General features: G+C 39.6%; 1 protein-coding gene across 1 annotated transcript in view; it reads right to left on the bottom strand.

Moving 5' to 3' along the window:
• Nucleotides 1-3182: 3182 nt before the first annotated feature.
• Nucleotides 3183-26242, bottom strand: part of LOC145349025 (cullin-5) — an 87931-nt gene continuing 64871 nt past the window's right edge. The window contains exons 13-19 of the mRNA XM_080197255.1: nt 25630-25761; nt 21341-21464; nt 20901-21076; nt 13970-14131; nt 10896-11014; nt 8943-9066; nt 3183-7069 (exon numbers count right to left, since the gene is read on the bottom strand). Of these exons, the coding sequence (XP_080053381.1) occupies nt 6875-7069; nt 8943-9066; nt 10896-11014; nt 13970-14131; nt 20901-21076; nt 21341-21464; nt 25630-25761 (1032 nt within the window). The 3' untranslated portion in view covers nt 3183-6874. The remainder of the gene's footprint in view (nt 7070-8942; nt 9067-10895; nt 11015-13969; nt 14132-20900; nt 21077-21340; nt 21465-25629; nt 25762-26242) is intronic.

The raw sequence follows: 26242 nt of genomic DNA, 5'->3' as shown, positions 1-26242 counted from the left end.
TGACTTTGTTGTATTAGGGTTCCTTGACACCAGAAGGGAAATGATTCACCTCAGTGCCCTTGGAGTATTATGGTAAGTGGGCTTAGAAGTCAGCATATGGTCTACTGCAAGTGAAAGTTTATAAACCAGCCCTCTTGTGGTGCGTATGCTAGCAGTGTTTAATACTGGCAGTCAATTAATGCATCCCCATGCAACAGTGCATCTCTCTCTAAATGGCTTTGGGACATTTGCCAATCCTTGGTTATAAGTTTGATCTCTAATTACAGAATATATAAGCAGCACCAAAACAAACTATGTAAAAGTACAGCTTATTGGAATTGTTCAAATATTGAAGATTTTTGACAGATTTAAAATTGCTATGGTGGTGATTTTGGATTATTGTACATAAAGTTGATAAGCACCAGGACCAGATGAGATGGAAACTGAAGGGACAGTGTGGAAACTGCAGAGGCACTGGTCATTATTTTCCAATCTTCTTTAGACTCAGGGCTGATGCTAGCAGATTTGTTCAGTAAAATTGTGTTTGAGTAACTTGGAGTTTTTTTGAGGTAACGGAGGGTTGATGAGGATAAAAATATTTGACATACAGGGCCACATAACAGACTTGTAGGCAATATCATAGCTCATGAAATGAGACAGTAGCGACATGGATATGTAATTGGCTGAATAACAGGAAAGTATACTGAACAACGGATGGTTTTTAGATTGGAGGAAGCTTTGTAGTGGAGATCCCCAGGGTCAGTATCAGGACATTGCTTTTCCTGAGATATTGTCCTAGACATTGAATTTTCATATTTTGAAAATGCCAAGTTTATGGATGATACTTGGAAGCATTGTAAGCTAAGAAGGAAAGTGTAGAACTTCAAAGAGATGTAGACATGTTGGTGCAATGGGTAGACAGATGGCAGATGAAGTTCAATGTAGAAAAACATGAAGTGATTCATTTTGGTATGAAGAACATGAAGACAATATAAAGGGTATAATTCAAAAGGAAATGAAGGAGCAGAGGATGCATATGTACAAAAGTCATTGAAGGTGGCAGGACAGGTTGAGTGGTTAATAAAGCACACAGTATCCTAGGCTTCATTAATAGGGACAGAGTACAAGAGCAAGGAGTTGATGTTGAAATTGTACAAGACACCAGTTCAGGCTGTACTGGAATATTGCATTATATTCTGTCTGCCGCTGTTTAGGAAAGATATGATAGCATCGGAGAGAATGCAGAAAAGATTCACCAGAATGGTTCTAGAGATGAGGAACTTCAATTGCAAAGATAGCTTGGAAATGTTTAGACTGTTTTCCTTGGAGCAAGTTGAAAAGAGATTTCATAGACACAATTAAAATAACAAGGGGTTTGGACTCAGCAGATAGGGAAAAACTGTTCCCACTTGTGAAAGAACCAAGAATGAGAGAGCACACATTTGAAGTATTTGGTGAAAGAAGCAAAGGTTTTTCATGCAGTGAGTGGTTAAGGTCTAGAATGCATTGCCTGAGTGTGGTGAATGCAGGTTCAATTGAGATATTCAAAAGGGCATTAGATTATTTGAAAAGGAAGAATGTGCAGAATTTCAGAGAGAAAAGTGTGTGTGGTGGTGAGGGGGGGCGGGATGTTTGCAGTGGTGGGGGGGGAGAAGAGTAGATGAGTTGCAAACATGGGCTGAATGGCCTCCTTCTGCTTCGTAACAATTCCATGATTGCTCTTGACCATTTCAAAGTTACAGCTGGTCAGTTGAGCTGTCTTTTCACAAATTTCCTATCTGCCATCCGTGTCACACAAAGTCCATAATAATGTTGCTCCAATGAACATTTAAATGTAAAGTTTTGCTGAACTGTCTCCTGAAAAATGTAACTCTCCATCTACTTTCCAAATTCCAGATCGAGCTTACTCCTTCCACTGACCATGTTTAATGGACCAAATAGTTTTGTTTTAAAATTTATAAAACTGATTCAGTTTGGACATCAGCATTATCCAGAGCTGGTTTCTTTGAAGGTTTGGCTAACAAAGTACAGTATTATACAGTATACAGCATGTTTATTTGTACGACTTGGTCTTTTGAATATATACAACTTTAAACAGCACTTAATTAAAACAGTGCTACAGGAATCCGTGTAGTTGCAATAAAATTTAGACAAATATGAAGATACAGTCTGCACGCTTTCTGCAACTTATCCAGGTAACGTTTCCTTTCATAAGTTCTCTAGTTACAATATTTATGATTAATCCTGAAACCTAATGTCCACACTATATCATGTACACAAATGATGGAAATGAATAAAACTCCCTCATTTTAAAGTAGGATACTAGCAAATCAGATTTTTTTTTAAGGATACATATCAAACAGTTTAGAAAAAAAGTACTTTAATTTGCAACTGTACTATAGTGTCTTAATTACATAACTGATTATATAAAACGCACATGGAGGTTTTATATTGCACTTTTATTTTGCTGGAAAATAAATTATGCAACTTAAAAAATAAAAATTCAAAAAATAATGTAGTACATCAAAATAGTTTGATCAGGCTGCTATGTAGAAACTGCTACCATTCAAAAATTGTACAGCATCATAACCTTGGTATGTAGTGGCACACATTCAACTTGTATGTATTAATTGTAGATAAAGTAAAACCTATCAATTCAACTTTGCGCAACACTCCAGGCTTTACTTAGTGTATATTACAGGAAGGCTTCTAAGTCTTCAACATCTTACAATGATATGTAAAATATGCAACAGCTTATATATAACTAGGGTAACAAATGTTCACAATTTATTGATGACCTCAACACACAGCTCCACATGAAAAATCATCCGTGCAAGTCCAAGTTTCTTCAGTATTTTGTGTACAATAAATGTTCAAAATGAGTAAATAAATCTTATTCTCAGTATAATGGAAAAACCCACTTTTCATTGCAGTTTTCAAAACTTTTTATAAAGACGGTTTCTGGTGTAGTACAAATGATCCAAATACTGAGGATGTGAAATATTTTAACTAGTTATTCAATAACTTGCGTTTAAGTTAAACAAGCTACAATCAATTGTCTTTTTCTTGGATTTTATTTTTATGGGGGGAAAAAATTGTTCAATTACACTCACTGATGCCGCAGGGAGCAAAGAAAGGCTTCAGGGTAGATCCAAGATCCCTTTAAAAACACAAATTAAAGATTCTGTGGACACATAAATGGAAGACTTCAAACGTAATTTTAATATCTATTACCATTAAATTGCAATTCGATAAAACAATTTTTATTAAGTCACACAATTCTAAATTGTTGACTAGTTCCATATAAAAAGATGATTCTTATTCCATTTGAATAAAACTAATAATTCTAATATTTCCCATGTTTTCTCTACCAGGCAGTGTTACAAGATCCATATACACATCTTTATTCAATGAAGTGAAAGTGTGCAGATACACGCTGCATGCCATTTCTGGGGTTTTCATTGAGCATGCAATTTGTTTTGTTACACTAACTTACTCTGTATTAAATCACAATAATCTGGTCACATAATCAAGATTAATTTTGCTTTTTATTAAAATATTTATTCAGGACCTCCTCCCAGATCATTGTGATTAGATCCAGATCTAGACACCGATTTCTCCATATTTGGTATTTCGTTGGCATTGAAGAACTGAATCAGTACGCAAATATTTTTTCAAGTTCTCATCTAGCAACAGTACCAAATATTGGGACCAGCAAAAGTTGTATGCATCCCTTTTTCCTTCTTTACTCCATCTATGCATATTTTTTCTTTCCTGCAGTTGCTCACCTCAGTGCACTAAAAAGATTGGCCATGTTTCAAACTGAGAATTCATGATCCCCATATTCAATTACTGCACAAACATAATGCATTTTACAAATAACAATACTCCATGTTTTGGGGGAGAATGCCTAGATACTTGATGAAAACCGTAGCCTCAAAAAAGTATTCAAATTTTATCACCTCATAAATATTAAAAGATTAGATTTTGCAAGGAAATGGAAATTACTCACCAAAATGCCCTTTTATGCATACATGCCATATGTACAATCATCAGTGCCCAGCACAAACTGCAGTAATTTTACAGCTAATTATTCGCACCAAATTTTTCTCCCAACTAAAGTCATTGATTTCTTGCTGCAGTATGGCTCCATGGATGCAAGTTGCCCTCCAGTGCCTTGCTCAAGTACCCATTATTCATGTCTGAATTTTGACAATGAAGCAGCTGGCTGTTCAATTGGCACCATGCTGAGCCCAGATTCTAACATCTAATTAATGCACATTTTCAGCAGGATTTACCAGATAACAGTCGTAAGGAGGAATCCTGATTTATATTCCTCTGAGCACTGGGGAACTAAGACCTGCTGCTGTCCTGGTTGTGACCAGCTATCTCATCACAGTCCACCAGTTGAATCTTTTACTTTCATTGGCTGAGGCCCAGCTATTCATTGGATAATTTCACCAAGGCACTGGAAAACCAGAACATAACCTGAAATAGCATTTCTTAAAAAGTATACATATACATATATATATTTTTTTTGCCTGGTCTTGTCAATTATCTGTAAATTGAAATGAACATGTGGATTTGCATCACAAGCCGACTGGCAAAATATGTTCAAAGAGCATTGGTTCAGAATCAAATATTACTGCTGACCATTGTCACCAAATTAAAAATTTGTATCGTGCATAAAAATGTCATTAAAAGGAATGGATTTAAATATGAACAGCCAAATATTTAATATATTTGATCACCTCCACTCAGTAAGTCTGACAATTTCCCCAATTTCCAGAATATATAGTACTATGAAATCCAAGCAGCCTGTTGCCATGTTAACGAGATAAAACCTTTGAAAAACTTCACAATCTCTGCCCTCCCCAATCCATTTGAAAGAAATGTCTGGCTTTAGCCTTAATTTGGGAAGGTGGGGCATTCTACTTAAATCCTAGTCAATGCCACAAATTTAGCCAATGTAACTCCTCAGGCAACTTATCAGGGAGTCCTTACATGACAGTCCATTTTGCCTCTTGCACAGTACTAGGACTGGCAAAACATATCCCTAAACATAAAGGTCAGGTTGAAGTCAATCAGCAAAGGAAATTCAAACTGTGTCTAGAATGATACTACATTTTGCCAGTTAACTGAATAAAATTGCAAGGAACTGTAAAATTATAATTGGAGCCATACATATGAGCAAGTTAGGTAATAGACATTTTTAGCTGCATCGAGTGTTTGTGGGGCACTGAGATTTAAAAAGAAAAAGTTAAGAGTACTGCATGCATACATATGAGGGTGGTAGCCAAACTTTTTTTTTATTAGAGATTACAACATTTTGTGAAAGGTGATCTAATTGATGCCAAGTACTGGATCACTTACTGCAGGTAGTAAACTGAGTTTGGGTTTTCAGCTGTCTCAGGACCACACTAAATCCCACAGACAGTTTCACGAATCAGTTTCATGTGTAAACATCCACCATCACAAAAGCAGATGCACAGTCTGCTACTATTTCTCCTCTTCTGCCTAACTTTTTTCAGACAATTTTCATCTAGGACTGAAAAAAAATTGGGAATGGGCAGGTTACTGACATCTCCACCAACAATCCCAGTCTGACAAATAGTTGCAAGGAGGTAAAATGCACTATAGGTTTTTTGTCCTAAAATTTTCTCTCTTTTCTCTTCCAAGGGCATCAATTCTTGATAGAATACCATTCCACTGGAGCTGACAGTACCACTGTTCTTCACCCAAATGGTTATCTTCACATGACCCTGAATTGCAACAGGCAATTTGACCAGTGAGGGCATTGCAATCAAGCCTGATCCTGTTCTCACCCACTGCATTCTTTCCAGATGGAAATAGTGAAAAACAGAAGCCTTGTCTCATTTTCCTTGCCCAGGGAATGATAAAACAATATTTTAGTTCTACATACAGTTAAACAAATGTAATTTCATATAAATGTTTATTGAGATCCAAGGTTGTCAGTGTCTCAGAACCATGTAAGATGCCAGGCCAATTATAGTAACTGATGCCCTTGTTAAGAAAACCTAACAGTATAGCCTGTGAATAAAACCTAGTACCTTATGGTTTGTATGGCTTGGTACTATGATGGAAGACCAAACTGGTCTTCAGGGAAACTTCCAAATATAGTTTTTATATCCTTTCCTCTTCTTTGCTGTTGTAACCTTCTCTAACACGAGGTGCTCCTTTGGGACGGCTGAAAGAGCGAAAAATTGATCCCAACTGTGACAGGTCTGAGTGACAAGCGTGAATGACAAACAACCTCTGAATTCAGGTTGCAACCAGTTAATTAAAATAGTATTAGAATTACTCGATATGGACAGCTCCTTCTGACATGACCATGTCAGCTTAGCCCAATCGTGAACCACCAAAACCAGAGTAATATTAAACATTTCAAGTGTGCAACGGGTTACAAAAATCGTATCAGGCCAGTCTGTACTAAATGACAGCATCTGGTATCTTCAGAAAAGTAAAACTGCTGCTCCTAACACTATTTTGTAATATAAAATGACTCAAGTATTTTCCCCAGTGCATGAAAATTTAAAGTCCTATATTCACTGGTTTAAGTGTGTCTGGAAAAAAATATATTTAACTCTGATACAGAACAAGTGAAAATAGGGCCAAAGAAAGCATAGCAGGTTCTGATGAATTCCGTACTCCCACAAAACAGCATGCTGTCAAAAGTGAACTACACAAAGGCAGGTAAATGCTAAGTGGATGAAACTGGTAAATATTATTCATCTGTCATACAGTAAGGCAGGGACTTAATAATGCAATTGAATAAATCTTTGAATTGTAGTCACTCTTCAGCTACCTCTTTCAAAGTCTGCAAAGACAAAATAGGACTCTTTCCAATTTCTGGCATTGTTCTCTTACAGCGTCACTATGCCATATAAATGAAAGTGTTTATGTCCGACTCATCCCTTCTAATATATTTGTGCTCTATCAGCCATTCAATTTGTTCTTTGATCATTTTTTTCTGCGGCAAAAACATATTTTTCAGTATTTCTACAAGTTCTGTCTGGAGTTGAGCATTTGTGATTTTTTTCCGCATCTTCATGATTTGTATGATTGCTTCCTGGAAATTAAAACAAAAAGAAATAAACATCAAACTGCAAATCAATTTACAGAACAGCTGTGGGAATTTTCCCTTTTTAATTAAAAACATAAATGAATAAGTTGTCTTCACTTTTAAATTGAAGCTTTTAAAAAAAAATGGATTTTTAAAATCACAGATCCTTATCAGCAAATTGCAATCCACAGTTATTTGTTATCTAAGGGGAAAACCCTAATGAACTGATTTGCAACCAAATACTGAAACTTGCATTCTCAGATGTTTTGGCAAAACTACCTATAGAATATGAATTTCCTCAATTAGCACAACAAAGTCTGAAACTGTTTATTCCCATAAATCCAGCCACCACTGAACACTGCAACTTATCAGATCACTGTCTTAATAGGATTTGGGGTGGGGATGCAGTGATAGTAATCAGCCTGTCTGCACTAGCTTAGCAATACTGAACAGAAGACTTGTGCACAGCTAAGAAACCTACTGATGGAAATGTAAGGTTTACATTTTTAAAAAATGGTACTCTGGTGTAAAATAGCTCTAAAGTTTAGAATATTACATTGACCGGGCCAGGGTTTATTCAACTGCTCTAAGGGGTAGGGATTGGCACACAAAGGACATGTTCCTGGAAAGTTTGAAAATCTATATTTTTAATAAATGCTCTGAATCGAGTTGATGAATTTATTCAAATCTATAAAATTCTAAAGGATTGCAATAGCTGTCTCACAATAAGCATCATATGATTTGAAGGGCATTAGTAAAACTCAAGCAGATATGTAAATTATGAAGCTAGTGTCATAAATGATTTGAATTGCTTGGAACATGCCAAGTGCAAGAACTAGTAACAGTCTAAGGTGGTTATCCCAAGTAAGATTTCATACAAGTAATTTACTTTGGAACAGTAGAATTTTTTACAATATAAAACGAACAAAAACAGGAAAGTTGTAATATGTGGGAAAAGGCATAGGATAAAACATTTCTATTTTCATGTATCCTTTGTTTCCCTTTTCAGTAAACCTGGATTTATGTTGGATCATCAGTGAAGACAGGAAACTTCCTGGAGTGGAAGATCCGATGAATGAACAAGCCCATGCTGCTCTTTCAATACTTCCCAGCCAGATTAAGAAAAGGTACCTAGTTCTTGGCCATGTTATGATAAAAGGAAAATTTACTGTGGACCAATATATTTTGTATATTTTCCCTTCTTTCAGACTTGACATTCTTTGACGAAGGGCACATATGCAAATAGCTAGCCCATGTTGAGGTCACTTGCAGTGCCATTACTTGAGAACAACTTTTTCATGGTTCATGCATCCCTGTTTAATCTTGCCTGCACATTCTGATGACAAAACTCTATCTCTGCTCAGTAACTTGCCAAAATATCCATGGGTCAGATACTCACCAATATGGAAAAGAACATGTACAAATCTGTACCCTATCACCACCTGGTTAAGCATTGCGAGGCCAAAATGTTGTGCTGTCCAAAAGGGAAATATTTCAATAGAGGGAGAGAAAAATTTCCTCCCTTTTCATTTTTCGCAATCCCCACTGAAGGCTTTATACCCCACCTACACCCCAAGACCATGGTTCCAAATGGAACATGTCGCTTTTGTCATTCTTGATACATGAGCTCTGATAGAGAATAGTGCTAAATTATTCAATCACCAGAAACATCACAGCCATCTCACTTAACTAATTTAAATGGTCACAAAACATATAACGTGTGCACCCAAATTTTCAATTTGTACTGCTATTGACAAGGTTCCCTACTGGGAACGCAAAGGCAAAAAAAATTGGATTTCAACATACAAATGTTAACTATTAATAAAGTTAATCGCAATAAATGTTAAAGAGTTCAGTGTTCATACTCATTAAAATATACCTGTGTGCGTAATATTCTCAGCTGGACTATTCCTTCATTTTCTTCTTCTCTCATTCTTTCTGTAGTTAGTTGTAATCTTCCAATTAAATTAATCTTTCCCCGCTTCTGAACTTTGCTGTTCTTGCTGGAAGGAGCACATGTTATTGAATATAACATTCTTTTTTGGTAGGAGAATAGAGGACTTCTGATTTAAAAAAAGTTAGACAAGTAATCTTGGAAAATTAGTATCTAATGAAATTACTTGAATGAATCCTTTACCAAATTTTTATATCATAAACTATACAATTGTTACCACTACAGCTTAATACAAATCCAAAGCCTCAATAAGGGGAGAACATTGGCTTTCTCTCAACCGCAGCCTACTGTGACAGGTAGTTCCTCTCCACAACCTCCCCGACTCCACCCAACCTAGCTCAATTTAGACTGTACAGAAGACAGCCCAGCAGAAGAAAACTAAGCATGCATCGAGGGTGAACAAGAAAACTGATGCTTATTCCAGACCATCCGCTACCCAGCTAGCTGTCGTACACCAAGATGCTGATGCATATTGCACTACACTTGAACAGGGCAACTCAAAGTTTATTAACCTACAAAATACAAAGCAGGCAACAGTTCAACATGATTGATCTTTGTATCATGAATGTCTGTCCTAAATTTCCCTTTCCTGAGATGGGACCCTTTCTCCCCATCTATCACTTTTCTCTCTGCAATATTCTAGATTTGCCTAATACTGTACATATGGTTTTATATATTTCCAGAGTATGGCATATACATCCTTTCAAGTCTGATAACCCTAAGTTCCCCCAGTCTTTCTTAATAACTCAGTTCCCTGAATTAGTTGATCAAATCTCTCAAATTTTCAACATCTTTTGACTTTTGTCTCCCTTCTGTCTTGCTGACCATAGGATGGCAGTGCTTAATGCAAAGCACATCATACAGTTGCACAGTTACTTCCTCTAACATGATCTAATCAAAGTCCAACTTCCTGATTGTCATCAAGTGTTGCTCTATGGGGTCTGAACAGCTTGAACGAAATCTTTAATTTCCTTTTTCAACAGTCCAATGTCACCATCACATACACATTTTAACCTGCTAAATCCTTATCCATGGCTTCAGATTAAACTCTTTCCCTCATTCCCCAACCTTAAAAGAAATTGAAAAAGCTTTTTAAACTTGATTAGTTTATACTAGTGCGAGTTTACAGGGTTACGAGTTAAATGTCTGCATTTGCTGTCATTACCTCTCCAAATTTGACTACAACGTCAGGATTTAGCCCAAATACAGGTTAGCCAGGAAATTCTGGAGTTGTATTCTATATTCATTTACTCTCAGGCCACGCTGTGGATCTCCACTATCGCTGGGCAAGCAATCAGCAAAATCAATTGATCTGGTAAAAGCTTCGCATTTTCCACTATCATAAAAAGTTAAGCCTTGTTCAATGATATGTAACTAGGATTTTAAAGACAGTACAACTAGAGTTCAACAACTGCATCTAAAAAAATGTGGGATGTTGTTAAATTACTCATTTTAAATCAGTTTTTAAACAAGTTTGTTTTCCATATTTCAGTTTCCATCTTTACCCTAATATTTGCTTTGGGTTTTGTTAATAAAGTGATTTGATTTTTGATGCCTTTCATTTCCTGGCTAACAGAATTTTTTATGCATGATTGGCTGCTTGGACAATTGGATCTTAGTGCAGCTTGACACTGGAATAATCAATTGCACATCAAGGAAATTCAATTTCTTGCCAAAGGTTTAACAAATTTACACTCTACTTCTCTCTCTGGGTGCAACAAAAATTATTTGAATACCATCCAAATCCAATTCTGAATACTCAAGAGGACAAATGAGAAACAAGGTACAATGAAAAAAATTCAGTTGACTGAAAAATTGAGCTTAGAGAAAATTACAGTCTCATATCTAAAAATAAAAAGCAAAAATTTCATTCCTTACATTAAGGAGAAGTCTTGGTTGACTGAGAAAAGAGTGCCTTCTGTGAAATCTTTGGGTGAGCTGACCTGAGGTTCATGAAGTAAAACCTGACGTTTCAATTTTGGAAAAGCTACAAGTGACTTTTGGAACAAAAACAGAAGAATTAAGATTCATGATCTCAATGTCATAACACATTTATTGTACAAAATTAACTCGCAATTGTTTAGCACCTTGTTCTACAGGCAGCAATATAATTAAAGCAGATAAATAAAAAGTATAGTGAAAGATTTCTTTTTAAATAAAGACTTCTAATGATGGGGGAGAGTTTGAAGGAGAGTGTTCAAAAGCATGGGGAATTGACACCTAAAGACATTGCCACTGAAGAAGAACCAAATGGGGTGATGCAAGTGAGAAGAAAGCACTGGAACATGGAGTTGGGAAAATGCATGAGTAAGATGAGCAAGACTGAAGGACTTGTAAGCACAGACTTGGACTTCAGTGTGAAATAAAAACTGAATACTGAAAATAAATAGTAATTCCGTCAGCACCTGTGAAGACAGAAGGAAGTCTATATGATTTTGGGTATATAATTTCTCAATGCCCATCTTTTCTCTTTACAAATGCTAATCATTTTGTTATACATTTCCTATTTTTATTTCTGATATCCAGCATTTGCAGCCTTTCCTCTTTATTTTACCCTGAATACAATGTGTTGGGATTGCGAAGCTGATGAAAAACATTCCTAATGGGGAGGAAGGTTTATTATGCAATAACATGCAAGCTTAGTTTTGTACAAATTCATAGAATCATAGAATCCTTGCAGTGCAGAAGGTCGTCATTCGGTTCATCAAGCCTTCATCAACAACAATCCCACCAAGACCCTTTCTCCATAACCCCAAGTATTTACCCTGCTCAGTCCCGACACTCAGGAGCAATTTAGTCAGCTGAACCCACAGACCTTTGGAGTGTTGGAGAAAACGGGAGCACCTGGAAGAAACCCATGCAGACATGGGAAGAATGTGCAAATTCCACACTATCACCCAAGGCTGAAATTGAACCCAATTTCAGGTTGTGTGTGTGTGTGTGTGTGTGTGTGTGTGTGTGTGTGTCAGTCATCAAGGAAGCAGTCAGGAGATTTAGCAAACAGCCAGGGAAGAAGATCGAATGGGGGATTAAGGTGCAAAAGTTTCAGGACGGTTTTGGTTAGCTGGAATGCAGAAAAAAATTCTGGATCATGCACCACTATGTAAACAACCAGGCAACAGTGTGTCAACCATGATGTCAAAGAGCCCGGTAGTGAGGTAACCCTTGCGTCACCAGCATATACCTAAATGCTTACAAATGCTGTAATTGGAGGGCAGCTTTTAAACTAGTCAGGGAGAAAACCCAAACACAAAAAGAATAGATATCTGAAATAAAAACAGAAAATGCTGGAAATATTCAGCAAGTCAGACAGCGTCTGTGGGAAGGAATAAAGCTAACATTTGAGGTCAAATGACCTTTTATCAGGAAGTTAAAAAATATAAACATGCTCACATGCTATTGAAGTAGATAGCCCTTTGATAATAATAATTAGTAATAATAATAATTACAACTAGGAAGGAGGATAAATCAAACAGAATTGTATTTGTTGCCCAAAATGTCACTGGCTTCCTTCCCACCCATTTCACCCATCCTTCACACATTTAGCAAGTCAAAAACTCTTAAGACAACAAGCCTGTTATGTGGCATTTTATCAAATGACTTTTGGAAGTCCATGTATGTAAAAATCAACTATAAAACCCTCATCAAACCACTTTAATGCTTCTTCAAAAAATTCAAGCAAATTATTTAACAAGATGTGTCCTCAAATCTGTGCTGACTTTCCTTAATTAATCCACATTTATTCAAATGACTTAACTTTGTCCCAAATTATTCTTTCCAAAAGATTTCCCAGCACAAAAGAGTAAACTGATGAATCTGCAGTTTCTGGGTTTAACTATCACCTTTTTTTTGAACATGAATGTAATATTTTCAATTTTCCAGTCCTCTGGCACCTGGAGAATTGATAATGATTGCCAATGCCTTAGTTATTTCCACCCTTATTTCTCTCAGTACCATTGGACGCATCTCACTTTGTCCTGGTGACTTACCAAGTTTTAAGTTTAATCAGGCTTTCTAGTGCCTCTTTATTAAGTTTGGCCCATCCAACTGCCTTCACTTGCACTATGACTTACTCACTTAGTGCCTCGGCAATGACTCCATGCTTCTGTGATTAGAACACCTTTTAGTTCCCCTCTCTCTCCATTTGCTTGACTATAGAAGACTTTTGGATTCCCTTTTATGTCAGCTGCCAGTCTCTTGCCATATGCTTATTTGTTTTTTCATTTCCCTTCTGAACCCTCTATATTCAACCTGGTTCTCAATTCTATTATTCACTTGACATGTCACTTGCACCCTTTTTGTGCTTCACCTTGCTTCCTATCCTTTTCATAATTCAAGGAGTTCGGAATTTGGTAGCCCAATGTTTGCTCTCACCTGTGAGAGCGTGAACAGCTTAACCTTTTACAGAACAATCGCCTCTTCAGATGCAGCCCTGTATTATGTTAGTTCCAGGTGCCAATCTGTGATCCCAAATTATTTGGGCTACATCCATTGTAATCCCAGTAAGGTTGGCCATTGGCCCTCAATTAATTATTCCCCTAGGTCTGCAATCTCTCTGTCCTGAAGTTCCAACTCTCCATTCCTCAGACTCAGTCTTCAGCACTGTAACCACATACACACCTCCCACCCCAACCCCCTCACTCTCCATTTTCCATAATTCTGATGGCTTTCATTTCAACTACCTGAATTTCTCTCTTTGGAATTTCCACCCTAAAACACATCTTACTATCTTTCAAAATCCTTCTTTAAAGCCCACTTCCCAAGTACCTGGTCACCCTTTCTTCATTAGCTTAGTGTTTATTTTTCTCATTTTTGTGAAGCATTTGGAACATTTTTCTATTATAAAAAGCCCTATCTGTAAAAGCAAGTCACTGTTATATCATGCTTCAACAAGGTCACCTACCCACACTGATATTTGAAAAAGATAAGAGAAATGTTAACATACGACTTACCCATAATGTTCTCCTAAGTTCTGCATCTGGAAGTTCAGTTGCTAATTTTAGATTTTCAAAACTAATCTTTTCTCTTGGTCTTTGGTTCCAGGCAAACAGTACTGCCAACTGAAATGTGGTAACCTCTAAATCATACTGGCCAACCTCATTTTTGAAAGTTATCTGTTTGGAGGGAGAAAATTGTTGGCGTTATTGTATATCTACAACAATGATTGTGCATTGTGGTTTTTTTGTTTATTATCCACTGCAAGTTGATTAAAAAACTCAGTTTCATTTGATTTAAGCAGAAGGAAACTCAAGAGCTGTGTAGGAGTCTTAGTTTGGCTTCCAGCTGTCTTTCAAATATTTTAAAATGTTTAGCAGGTCACTTACAGAAATGTATTACATAGAGTCAACTTTAATCCTGGCTGGGCCATTTCAGCACTAATCATTTCCACTTCAATGCCAGCAATTAAACCAATAGATAAGATTATTCACTAAATGTTGAATGATGGAGGCCCATTGGAATTATATGTGGAGAGGTTCATTTATCCCTATTTTCCACTCCCAATTGCAACAGAAACTACTTAGATACAATTTAATCAATTCCAGATGCCCTGCAGTACCTCACAAAAATGATCATCCCTCATGCCAATTAAACAGCAAATTTTGGCAGGTTCTTACATCACTGGAAGCTTGGGGCATCACAACTGAGCATAATCCTGTCAATGAAGATCCACACCTGCACTTTTCAGCAGGAGCTACTGATCAGTAATTTAACATTCCAGCACTGCCATTGGATCAAAATGCAAGAGAGAGATACAATTTAAAAATCTACAATACAGACAATTCATCTCACTTTGATGCAGCTCATCTGTAATAAGAACATAAGAAATAGGAGCAGGAGTAGGCCATCTAGCCCTTCGAGCCTGCCCCGCCATTCAATAAGATCACGGCTGATCTGTCGTGGCTCAGTTCCACATTCCCGCCCTCTCCCCATAACCCTTAATCCCCTCGCTTATCAAAAACCCATCAACCTGCGTCTTAAAAATATTTAGCGAGGCAGCCTCCACCACTTCAACGGGCAGAGAATTCCAGAGATTCACCACCCTTTGAGTGAAGAAGTTCCTCCTCAACTCCGTTCTAAACCGCCCCCCCCCTTTATTGTGAGGCTGTGCCCCCTAGTCCTACTGTCCTTTCTGAGCAGGGAGAGTCTCTCCACCTCTATCCTAAACATCCCATTCATCATCTTATATGTCTCAATGAGATCTCCCCTCATTCTTCTAAACTCTAACAAGTACAAGCCTAGTTTATTCAGCCTCTCCTCATAGCTCAACCCCCTCAACTCTGGTATCAGCCTCGTAAACCTCCTCTGCACTCCCTCCAAGGCCAAAATATCCTTGCGTAAGTGGGGTGACCAAAACTGCACACAGTACTCCAGCTGCGGCCTCACCAATGCCCTATACAGCTGCAGCAAGACCTCCCTACTTCTATATTCAATCCCCCTCGCTATGAAGGCCAGCATCCCATTAGCCTTCCTGACCACCTGCTGCACCTGCAGGCTGGGTTTTTGCGACTCATGCACAATCGTTAATATGCTTTAAGAAACATAACATTGCTGTCAATTAAAAATAAGTAGAAATTAGGATATATTTTCATGGGAAAGTGTCTTATACAGGAAGAATTTTCACAACACAAGGTTTATTTGGTAGCACAAGCCACTAGCTTTCAGAGCACTGCTCCTTCATCAGGTGAGTGGGAGTTCTGTTCACAAACAGGCATATGAAGGGACAAACTCAATTTACAAAATAATGGTTGGAATGCGAGTCTTTACAGGTAAACAAGCCTTAAAAGTACAGACAGTGTGAGTGGAGAGAGGGTTAAGCACAGGTTAAGGAGATGTGTATTGTCTCCAGCCAGGACAGTGAGATTTTGCAAGCTCAGTCAAGTTGTAGGGGTTACAGATAGTGTGGAGCATATATGGGGTGTCAGGGAGAGGTAATACCTTTGGTGGGGAACACGTCGCTTCCTTTCAGGGTGGTTTGTCCATCCTTGTCCCCATCTGGCACTCAGATCTCACCTGTGGCTCCCCGTAGCTGTCTGCATGCGACAGCGGCCACACCCCAGGCAATGGCCTCGACAAGCCGGCTAAACCAGGCGAGGTAGGGAGATGTCTATCCCAGCATGTGAAGACGGAGTCTGGCGGATTGATTGGAAGAGACCAATGAAAGGTCCAACGGTCAAGAAGGTGGCCTCTGCAAGTGCCATGGAACGTGAAGAGCAGGACAAGACACAGAAGACATCCTGGTCATCCACTGCACCTAGTCCCACCTCCAGCCATCTTGACTCTTATCTTGCCACTGGATCTAGATGGGAATTGGGAAGAGTGAGGCTGACGCTGCACAACTCTCCCTCACTTTAATCCAAACCAAGCGCTAGTTTCGACACCATCATCATCAGTGTCCTGTTCAACTCTTGAAGTCCTGTGGCGATGGACGAGCGGTGAAGCAGCAGGTTTGGATACTCTGGGAGCTGTAGTCACAGACCTGCACGCAGGTGGCTCAGGTCTAATGGTCGTTTTCCGCTGACCGCAGCAGCAGTGGAACTCGGCGTCTACCTGGGCGACTGAGCAGTCCTCTTCAGGAACGCACTGCTCACCTCCATTGAGTGAGGAAGGGGCTAGAAAAGGTGCCCTAAACATTGCCTGCTTCACTACACCCTGGCCAGTTTACCGCGGCTGGCAGGGATCCCACCTTGCAGTTGAACACACAAAATAAAACACAAGGTGACACTGCTCACCATTGGCACTTGAGAACATAAGAAATAGGAGGAGTAGGCTATCTAACCCTTTGAGCCTGCCCCGCCATTCAATAAGATCATGGCTGATCTGAAGTGGATCAGTTCCACTTTCCTGCTTTCTCCCCATGACCCTTAATCCCCTTGCCTACCAAAAACCTATCTACCCGCATCTTAAATATATTTCGCGAGGTAGCCTCCACCACTTCAACGGGCAGAGAATTCCACAGATTCACCACCCTTTGAGTGAAGAAGTTCCTCCTCAACTCCATTCTAAACCACCCCCCCCCCCACTTATCTTGAGGCTGTGCCCTCTAGTCCTGTTGGTCCTCTCGTCCACTTGGTGCATGCACACGCTTTTGGGCAACCCTACAGCAGACAGACCAGAGAGAAGAACAGCCTTAGTTGCCAGAGAGCTTGCAAGATACAACATTGACATTGTAGCCCTGAGCGAAACTCGTCTTGCCAACGTAAGTCAGTTGACTGAAACTGGAGGTGGATACACTTTTTTCTGGAGCAGTCGCAGCAGCAATAAGCATCATCATGCTGGAGTTGGATTCGCTGTCAGGAAACTTATTCAGAAACTTGATAGTCTATGAAATTACAGCTTCTGTTATGGAACAGAAGTCAAGCCATCCTGATAAGTGCCTATGCCCCCACAATGAACAACGCGAACGAGATGAAAGACAAGTTCTACGAAGAACTAGACGCCCTACTGTCAGCAGTGAGCAGTACCGACAAGCTGATCTTGCTTGGCGATTTCAGTGCAAAAGTAGGGTGTGACTCTGCAATCTGGCAGGGAGTCATGGAGTGGGCAAATGTAACAGTAATGGCCTACTCAAACTGAAGACCTGTGCAGCACACGACCTCCTCATCACCAACACTATCTTCGTCTGTCTGTCCGTAACAAGACCTCCTCGGATGCACCCCTGCTCTAAGCATTGGCATCTTATCGACTATGTCATTGTCAGGAGAAAAGACAGGCAGGATGTTAGAGTAACCAACGCCATGTGTGGTGCTGACTGCTGGACAGATCACAGGCTCATCGTCTCCAAAATGAGGGTCCACATCAGACCCAAGAGGCGACCATAAGGAAGCAAGGTTATGAAAAGAATCAATGCGGCCAAGCTAAAGAACCCCAACATCGCTTCAGCACTGGCTGAAGACTTAGAAATCAAGCTTGCTGAATTACACCTCGCAGGCAGCACTGAGGATGACTGGGAATGCTTCAGGGATGCTTGTCCACACGTGCGCTGAAGACGCTCGGGCTCTCCACCTGCAAGCTGCATGACTGGTTTGATGAGATTGGAGGTGATACAGGCTCTACTTGTTGAAAAGCACTGTCTTCATTGGGCCTGTCAGAATGCCCCATCTTCAGCTACCAAGAAAAATGCTTTTACCAGTGCTCGCAGGACAGTCCAGAATAAACTGTAAAATGCAGGATGCCTGGCTGAGCGCCAAGGCAGATGAAATACAGGGATATGCTGACAGAAACGACTTGAAACAGTTCTATGAAGCCGTCAACACTCTCTACGGACCTCAATCTCTCGGGAGATCCCCCCTCCTGAGTACAGATGGTACAACTCTCATTACAGAGAAGGCTCAGATCCTGCAGAGATGGGCTGAACACTTTGAAGCTGTCCTCAACCAACCATATTTATTAACAATGAGGCAATAGACAGGATTCCCCAGGTTGATATCAACAGCGCCATGGATGATCCACCGGTAGTAGCCAAAATCACGAAAGCTGTCAGCTAGCTATCCAGTGGCAAAGCCCTGGGGCAGATGCCATACTCGCACAGATCTATAAAGCTGCTGGTCCTGCGCTTATCGAGAAGCTCAGCGACTTGTTCCAGTCCTTTTGAAGCAAGGATCCATTCCTCAGGAACTTAAAGATGCTTCCATCGTATACCTCTACAAGAGGAAGGGCAATCGGCAAGAATGCAACCACCGAGGAATCTCACTGCTCTCCATCACAGGAAAAACTCTCAAGAGTCCTGTTAAATCGTCTGGTCACTCATCTGGAGCTGGGCCTGCTTCCAGAGTCACAGTGTGGCTTCCGCAAAGGTCATGGGACTACTGACATGATTTTTGCTGCGCGCCAACTTCAGGAGAAGTGTCAGGAGCAGAATCGCGAGCTCTACACAAACTTTGCTGACCTCGCGGACGCCTTCGATACTGTAAGCCAGCAAGGCCTGTGGAGGATCATGTCAAAGTTCGGCTGCCCCCCCCCCCAGATTCATTCAGATGGTACACCAGTTCCATGATGGCCAGAGTACTGGATGGTGGAGAATACTCTGAGGCATTCCCAGTCACCAGTGGCCTCAAACAGGGCTGTATGCTCGCACCCACACTGTTCAGCATGATGTTTACTGCCATGCTGAATGATGCCTTCCAGGACAGTGTTTCTGGAATCAGCCTCAAGTAACGAGTGGACGGGAAGCTTTTCAACTTGGAGACTTCAAGCTATTACCAAAATGAAGGAGACTGTTCTGTGAGATTTCCTCTTTGCCGATGACTGTGCCCTGTATGCTGGCTCAGACCTAGAGATGCAAGTCAGTCTGGACAAATTTTCCACTGCCTGTGACAACTTTGGACTCACCATCAACATTAAAAAGACCGAAGTCATGCACCAGCCTGCTCCTCATGCACTGTACACAGAACCCATAATCACAATCAAAGGGGACTCACTACCCTCCTATATACCTGTGAAACGTGGACTGTGTATCGAAGGCAAGCAAAACAGCTCAATCGTTTCCACACGATTTGTCTTCGCAGAACATTACGCGGATGGTAAGACAAAGTACCAGACACTCTAGAGCAAGTCTACCATCAGTCCACACACTGCTGATGAGAGCGCAGACCCGGTGGACAGGTCATGTCATCCGTATGTCAGACAAGCACATACCCAAGCAGCTCCTTTTTGGGGAACTCTCTGCTGGAAGATGCTCGCGTGGAGGGCAGAAGAAACGTTTCAAAGACAGTCCCTGAAGTCGCTTGACATTGACAAGACCACCTGGAAAACACTGGCACAAAACCGTCCTACCTGGCACTGCCTCATCCACAAAGGCTGTGAAGCTCACGAAGCAAGGTGTATTGCTGAAGCACAACTTAAGCGCGAGCTGCACAAGTCCAGAGCCACCAACGCAACAACTAAAGTGTCTACACAAGTCTGTCCAATATGGGCCAGGACATTCCGTGCCCAAATTGGCCTGATCAGTCATCTTCGAACACACCGCAACCAGCCTCAAAATGACTAATGGTGCCGAGGTCCTCATCAATGACGATGGATGAACAACAACAAAACACAGATAGTGTGACATGAACCCAAGATCCCGGTTGAGGCTGTCCTCATGCGTGCGGAACTTGTCTATCAGTCTCTGCTCAGCAACTCTGTGTTGTCGTGTGTCATGAAGGCCACCTTGGAGAACGCTTACCTGAAGATCAGAGGCTGAATGTCCATGACTGCTGAAGTATTCCCCAACAGGAAGAGAACACTCTTGCCTGATGATTGTCGAGTGCTGTTCATTCATCCATTGTTGTAGCATACACACACACACTCATCTCTTGTCCTGGCTGGAGACAATACACATCTCTTTAACCTGTGCTTAACCCTCTCTCCATCACATTGCCTGCACCTTTAAGGCTTGATTACCTGTAAAGACTCGCATTCCAACCATTATTTTGAAAATTGAGTGTGTCTTTATATGCTCTGTTTGTGAACAGAACTCCCACTTACCTGATGAAGGAGCAGCGCTCTGAAAGCTAGTGGCCTGTGCTACCAAATAAACCTGTTGGACTTTAACTTGGTGTTGAGACACTTTTCTTTATTTACCCCAGTCCAATGCCAGCATCTCCACATCAAAATGTTTTACTACATGGCTTAAAACCTGAGTAAGCATTAGAATAATTAAAAAATAAGATTCATCCAGAATCTGGCCAAATGTAAGCCAATAATTCTGCTTTTTAAAGAGGTTTATAAACTGGTTTTCTTGTTTAATTTATTCTCAGAAAACAAATTAATATCATTTGTTGGCTGACTTCATTTTTAAAATTATGGGGGGCAAGTTTAGCAACAAACCTAACCAAATGTTGCCTAAAACAGTCATAAAGTCTTATGGTTAAATATCAGGACCAAAAATGTTCTGCTACTTACAATTCCATTAGACATGAGATGATGCCAATGCAACTTTCTACCACTGTGGTTTTTTTTGTAGAATTCCTCCACCTCAGGGATAAGATCTTCTAGTTCAGTTGGTAGAGAAACAAATACCTTCTCTGAACTTCGTGACCAGGCACCAGCATTTAAAATCTTGATATTCACAGAGTCCGCTAAATAGTATTAATAGTTATAACAAAATTAGTTGGATAGCATTTCTTGTAAGATACTTTTCTTGCACTATTAGACTTACTATTCCTAGAAATAACATTTCTTTTCTATGAACAACATTTTTGATTATATTTAATCTACACAGGTATAACTGCAATCTTTAAACAAGTTAAGCATTCAAATAATGTAGCATTTTATTTTCATGTTAAATCAGTAATCACTACTGACAGTTTGAAAAAATCCTCCCAAAGAAAAGCAAAATATACCTGGTAAGGCCAATTTATTGTTTTTGTGCATTTCTTTGAAAACCTGGTTCAGATCTTCAGACACTTTAATATCTTGGAACATTCTGGCCAACTTGTTCACGTAGTCAGCAGGCATGCCTACTTCCTAAACAAAGATTTTTTATTTTAGGTTCTGTCTTATAAAAATATACAACACTAATAGCATGAAAAAATAGATATTTACACTTGGCTAATCAAAATAAATGTGGCAACTTATTAAGTCAGTGTATTTTGCATGATATGTTAACTCCAAAATTAGCTATCTATTCTGGAATGCACATGGGACATTGGTATCCAGCCCAACCCTCCTTCCCTCAACCCTAAGCTTCTATTAACTGATCATTGTTATTCGTGCAACAACACTTCATGCAGAACAGCTTCTTTCACATAATTGCAGTGACTGCATTTTAACTAACACATTACATTTGAAGGAGCTTGGGACATTTGAGAGTCACAATATAACTTATTTCTGTAGACTGAGAACTAGGATTGAATATAGTACTCTTAAAAGTGCAGTACATTTTAAAGTATTACATTAGGAGACTTGTATTCTTTGTTTCATTAAGAAATTTAAAATTTCCAACATTCCCAGATGTTCACATTTTTCTGTCAGTTCAATCCAATTCTTCATATATTCATGATGCATTTTTTTCTCAAAAGCTTGACATGCTAAATACTTTAGATATATCCATTAAATTTAAAGTTCCCATTTGTTCAATTGCAGTTTGTCTTAATCCTTGTGCTGCTCTTCGGGAAATCTGACAAGTTTACATTTAGTTCCAGGATTGTAGATTAGAAACTAGGTTGAAACAATTATCACTGATGTCTGTCATTTGACATTTCATAAGTATCTTCAATTTAATACAGTAATTACATTCTACTTTGGATTATTGAGACTTTGTTTAATTAGGAATCCTAATTGGGAATTTTGTCAAAGTACATTATATAAAGAACACAGCACAGGAAACAGGCCCTTTGGCCCAACAAGCCCATGCCGCTGAATATGTTTTCATATTCCTTGAAATGTTTTTGAAAAATAATTTGAGCACTGCAAATAAATTAGAACATAGAACATTACAGCACAGTACAGGCACTTCAGCCCTCGATGTTGTGCCAAGCTATGTCCAATCAAGCTATAACCGCCTGAAAGTTCCTAAAGTGTCTGACTCCACTATCACAGCAGCAGTCTATTCCACACCCCAACCACTCTGAGTAAAGAATCTACCTTGGACATCCCTATCTCTCCCACTATGAACTTTATAGTTATGCCCCCTTGTAACAGCCACATCCTCCTGAGGAAATAGTCTCTGAACATCCACTCTATCAATCCCTCTCATCATCTAATAAACCTCTATTAAGTCGCCGCTCATCCTCCTATGCTCTAAAGAGAAAAGCCCCAGCCCCCTCAACCTTACAAGACCTACCCTCCAAACCAAGCAGCATCCTGGTAATCTCCTCTGCACTCTCTCCAATGCTTCCACATCCTTCTTATAATGAGGTGACCAGAACTGAATGGAGTATTCCAAATGTGGTCTCACCAAATCCAGTACCGTTGCAGCATAACCCCACAGCTCTTAAACTCAAATCCCCTGTTAATAAATGCTAACACACTGTAAGCCTTCTTCACGGCTCTATCCACTTGAGTGGCAACTTTCAGAGATCTGTGGATATGAACCCCAAGATCTCTCTGTTCCTCTACATTCCTTAGAACACTGCCATTGACCCTGTAATCTGCATTCAAGTTTGTCCTACCAAAATGAATCACTTCACACTTATCAGGGTTAAACTCCTCTGCCACTTTTTGGCCCAGCTCTGCATCCGATCAATGTCTCTTTGCAGTCTGTAAGAGCCCTCCACCTCATCCACTACTCCACCAATCTTGGTGTCGTAAATTCTTCTAAAGCGATGTTGAGGTTTTAATTTCACAGCTAGTTACAAATGAGGAAGATTATTTGGTCCATCCATGCAAAAAGTTTAAAATCCTCGCACTGCCTTGCCAAATTTTTCTAAACTGATTCCAAGATTTCATCACCATTTCTCTCCCAGTGAGTTCTTTCGATGCATTAATTGGACCGTGTCTGAAATGATATTCATCTCAAAGTTTATTTGCTTGAATTTATATCCTTGTTCTACTCTCAATTTAATTAATAGCAACTTCTAGATTCATCTTTCCTTTTCATTTACATTTTAGATGCACCTTTGCAAGGTTGAAAGGTTTCTGCAATCCTCTCTCCTAACTCAGACCTTTGCCACAATAGATCAAGTCTTGCAGCTCTTTGCATTGTCTCCACTGATTTATGTCTCTGCAAGAGGTATAGAATAACCATAACACACATTGCAATGGTAGTTTGTTATACTGTAATGCCCAAATCTTCACATATGCAATCCAGACTTGAATGAATCTCTTTTCTGGATAACAGATGAAATTGAATGTGTATTAAGACCGAATCTTAACGTCAGTAGTGGGTTAGGTTTAAAAGCAACCCCACAGCTTTGGGTATGGAAGGCATCTTGTCAATTAGGAAGGGTTAGGACTTGAGCCAAAATAAGTAGTATTCCTCCTTTTTGTTTTGCACTCCCTTTTCTTCACCCCTAACCCCACCCCTAAAACCTACATACACACATGCTTCATTTAATTGTCAGTTACAGCTTGGGAAGCTTACTCATGACCAGCTTTGGGTGTTACATAGATAATTTAACTCAAAGGCTCACTGGACAGTGGGAACATCATACAGCAAGGTTAGGATCAGATTTGCTGAGCTCGTAATAGACAACCTATAATCTCAGGCAAAACATACATCCCAAACCTTGGCAGTAAAGTTCAATGACAATTAATGACAAGATTTAATTGGCAATCACAAAAGAAAATGGTCATGCAGCTCTACTTTGGCTCATTTCATTTAAAAAGAACTTGCTTCTCATACAGCTTTCACAAGCTTAACATATCCAAAACATTCCTTGTTAGTTAAGAGATAAATGTTGGCCAGACAACTCAGAAATCCTTGTCCTCTTCAAATAGTCATGATGTGGAGATGCTGGTGTTGGATTGGGGTAAACACAGTAAGAAGTCTCACAACACTAGGTTAAAGTCCAACAGGTTTATTTGGTAGTAAACACCACTAGCTTTAGGAGCACTGCTCCTTCGTCAGGTGATTGGGGAGTTCTGATCACAAACAGGGCATGTAAAGACACAAACAGTTTACAGAATGGAGATAGCATTAAGCATTGGTTAAAAAGATGTGTATTGTTTCCAGACAGGACAGTAAGTGAGATGTTGCAAGCCCAGGCAAGTCCTGGGGGTTACAGATAGTGCGACATGAACCCAAGATCCCGGTTGAAACCATCCTCATGCTATCTCCACTCACATTTTCTGCATCTTTAAGGCTTGATTAGCTGACTAGCTGCAAAGACTCGCATTCTAATCAGTATTCTGTAAACTGCGTGTGCCTTTATATGCCCTGTTTGTGATCAGAACTCCCCACTCACCTGACAAAAGAGCAGCACTCCAAAAGCTAGTGGCGTTTACTACCAAATAAATCTGTTGGACTTTAATCTGGTGTTGTGAGACTTCTTACTCTTCAAATAGTTCCACTGGAACTTTTATGCCCACCATAAGCCAGCAGAAAGGGCCTCAGTTTAATGTCAGAAAGGCAGACACTCTGACTGCCATAGTACTGCGATGAAATATCAGCCTAGGTATATGTACTGAAATCTCCAGAGTGAGGCTTGATCCCAAACATTATGATTTAGTGCAACAACATTCAAGAAACTTGACATCATCCAGAACAAAAGCAGCCCACTTGATTGGTACCCCTTTCACAAATATTCACTCTCCACCACTGTCAAACAGTGGCAGCAGTGCGTACTATCGAGAAGATACACTGCAGGAACTCACCAAGATTCCTTAGGCAGCATCTTCCAAATCCATGAACATTGCCATCTAGAAGGGCAAGAGAAGCAGATACCTGGAAACACAACTTGGGAAGATCTTCTCCAAGCCACTCACCGTCCTGACTTGGAAAGATATATCACCGTTCCTTCAATATCATTGGGTCAAAATCCTAGAACTCCCTTCCTAACAGCACTGTGGGTGTACCTACACCTTACAGACTACAGCAGTTCAAAAGGGTAGTGCATCATCACCATCTCAAGGGCAACTAAGGATTGGTAATAAATGCTAGCCTTGCCAGCATTCCCATGAATAAAAATAATTATAGTCTGCATTAGCAGGAAGAGGAAACATTAAAAAATAGATTTTTAAATTTACTTACTCTAAGCCATTCCACCATATTTTCTTCTATTTCGCTGTCGGCTGATATGTCCAGGATTAAACGCCGTGTTAGATGAGCTTTATGATATCGCATAAAGACATCTTTGTTTTGCACATACTTCAGTACAAGTAGCTGTTAAAAATAATGCACGAGAATTCAAGCATTTTTGAAGATGACTGCTGCTACTACTTTTCCAATCAGCTTTTTCTTTCCTACATGGAAATACAGTTGTTTGAATCTTGTTCCAACTATGGAGCGGAGTGGGAACCAAAACTAAGTTTAACCCACTCCTGACAATAGTGTTAAAAGGTACATTCAAGATTGATGCTGAAGGAAACATCCGTGCCTAAGTATCTAAACATAGTTTAGAAATCAACTTGGACAAAAGTAAATATGCCGAAGGAAATCATACAAAAAGTAATCAATACTGTTAATTTGTTACTGCAAAACAACAGTATGTTGAAATAGTTCCCAAAGTTAACATTGGGACAATACTTTTCATGTGGTTATTTTCAATTCATCAACAGTATTATTTTCTTCCTAACAGCACTGTGGGTGCACCTACACCATATAAATTACAGCAGTTTGAGATAGTGGCTCACTAGCACTTTCT

Source organism: Carcharhinus amblyrhynchos, chromosome 10, assembly GCF_965287045.1.
Source record: "Carcharhinus amblyrhynchos chromosome 10, sCarAmb.v2.hapA, whole genome shotgun sequence".
In the NCBI taxonomy this organism is placed as follows: Eukaryota; Metazoa; Chordata; class Chondrichthyes; order Carcharhiniformes; family Carcharhinidae; genus Carcharhinus; species Carcharhinus amblyrhynchos.
Note: the sequence above shows the minus strand (reverse complement) of the source record. Positions and strands in the feature narration are given on the sequence as shown.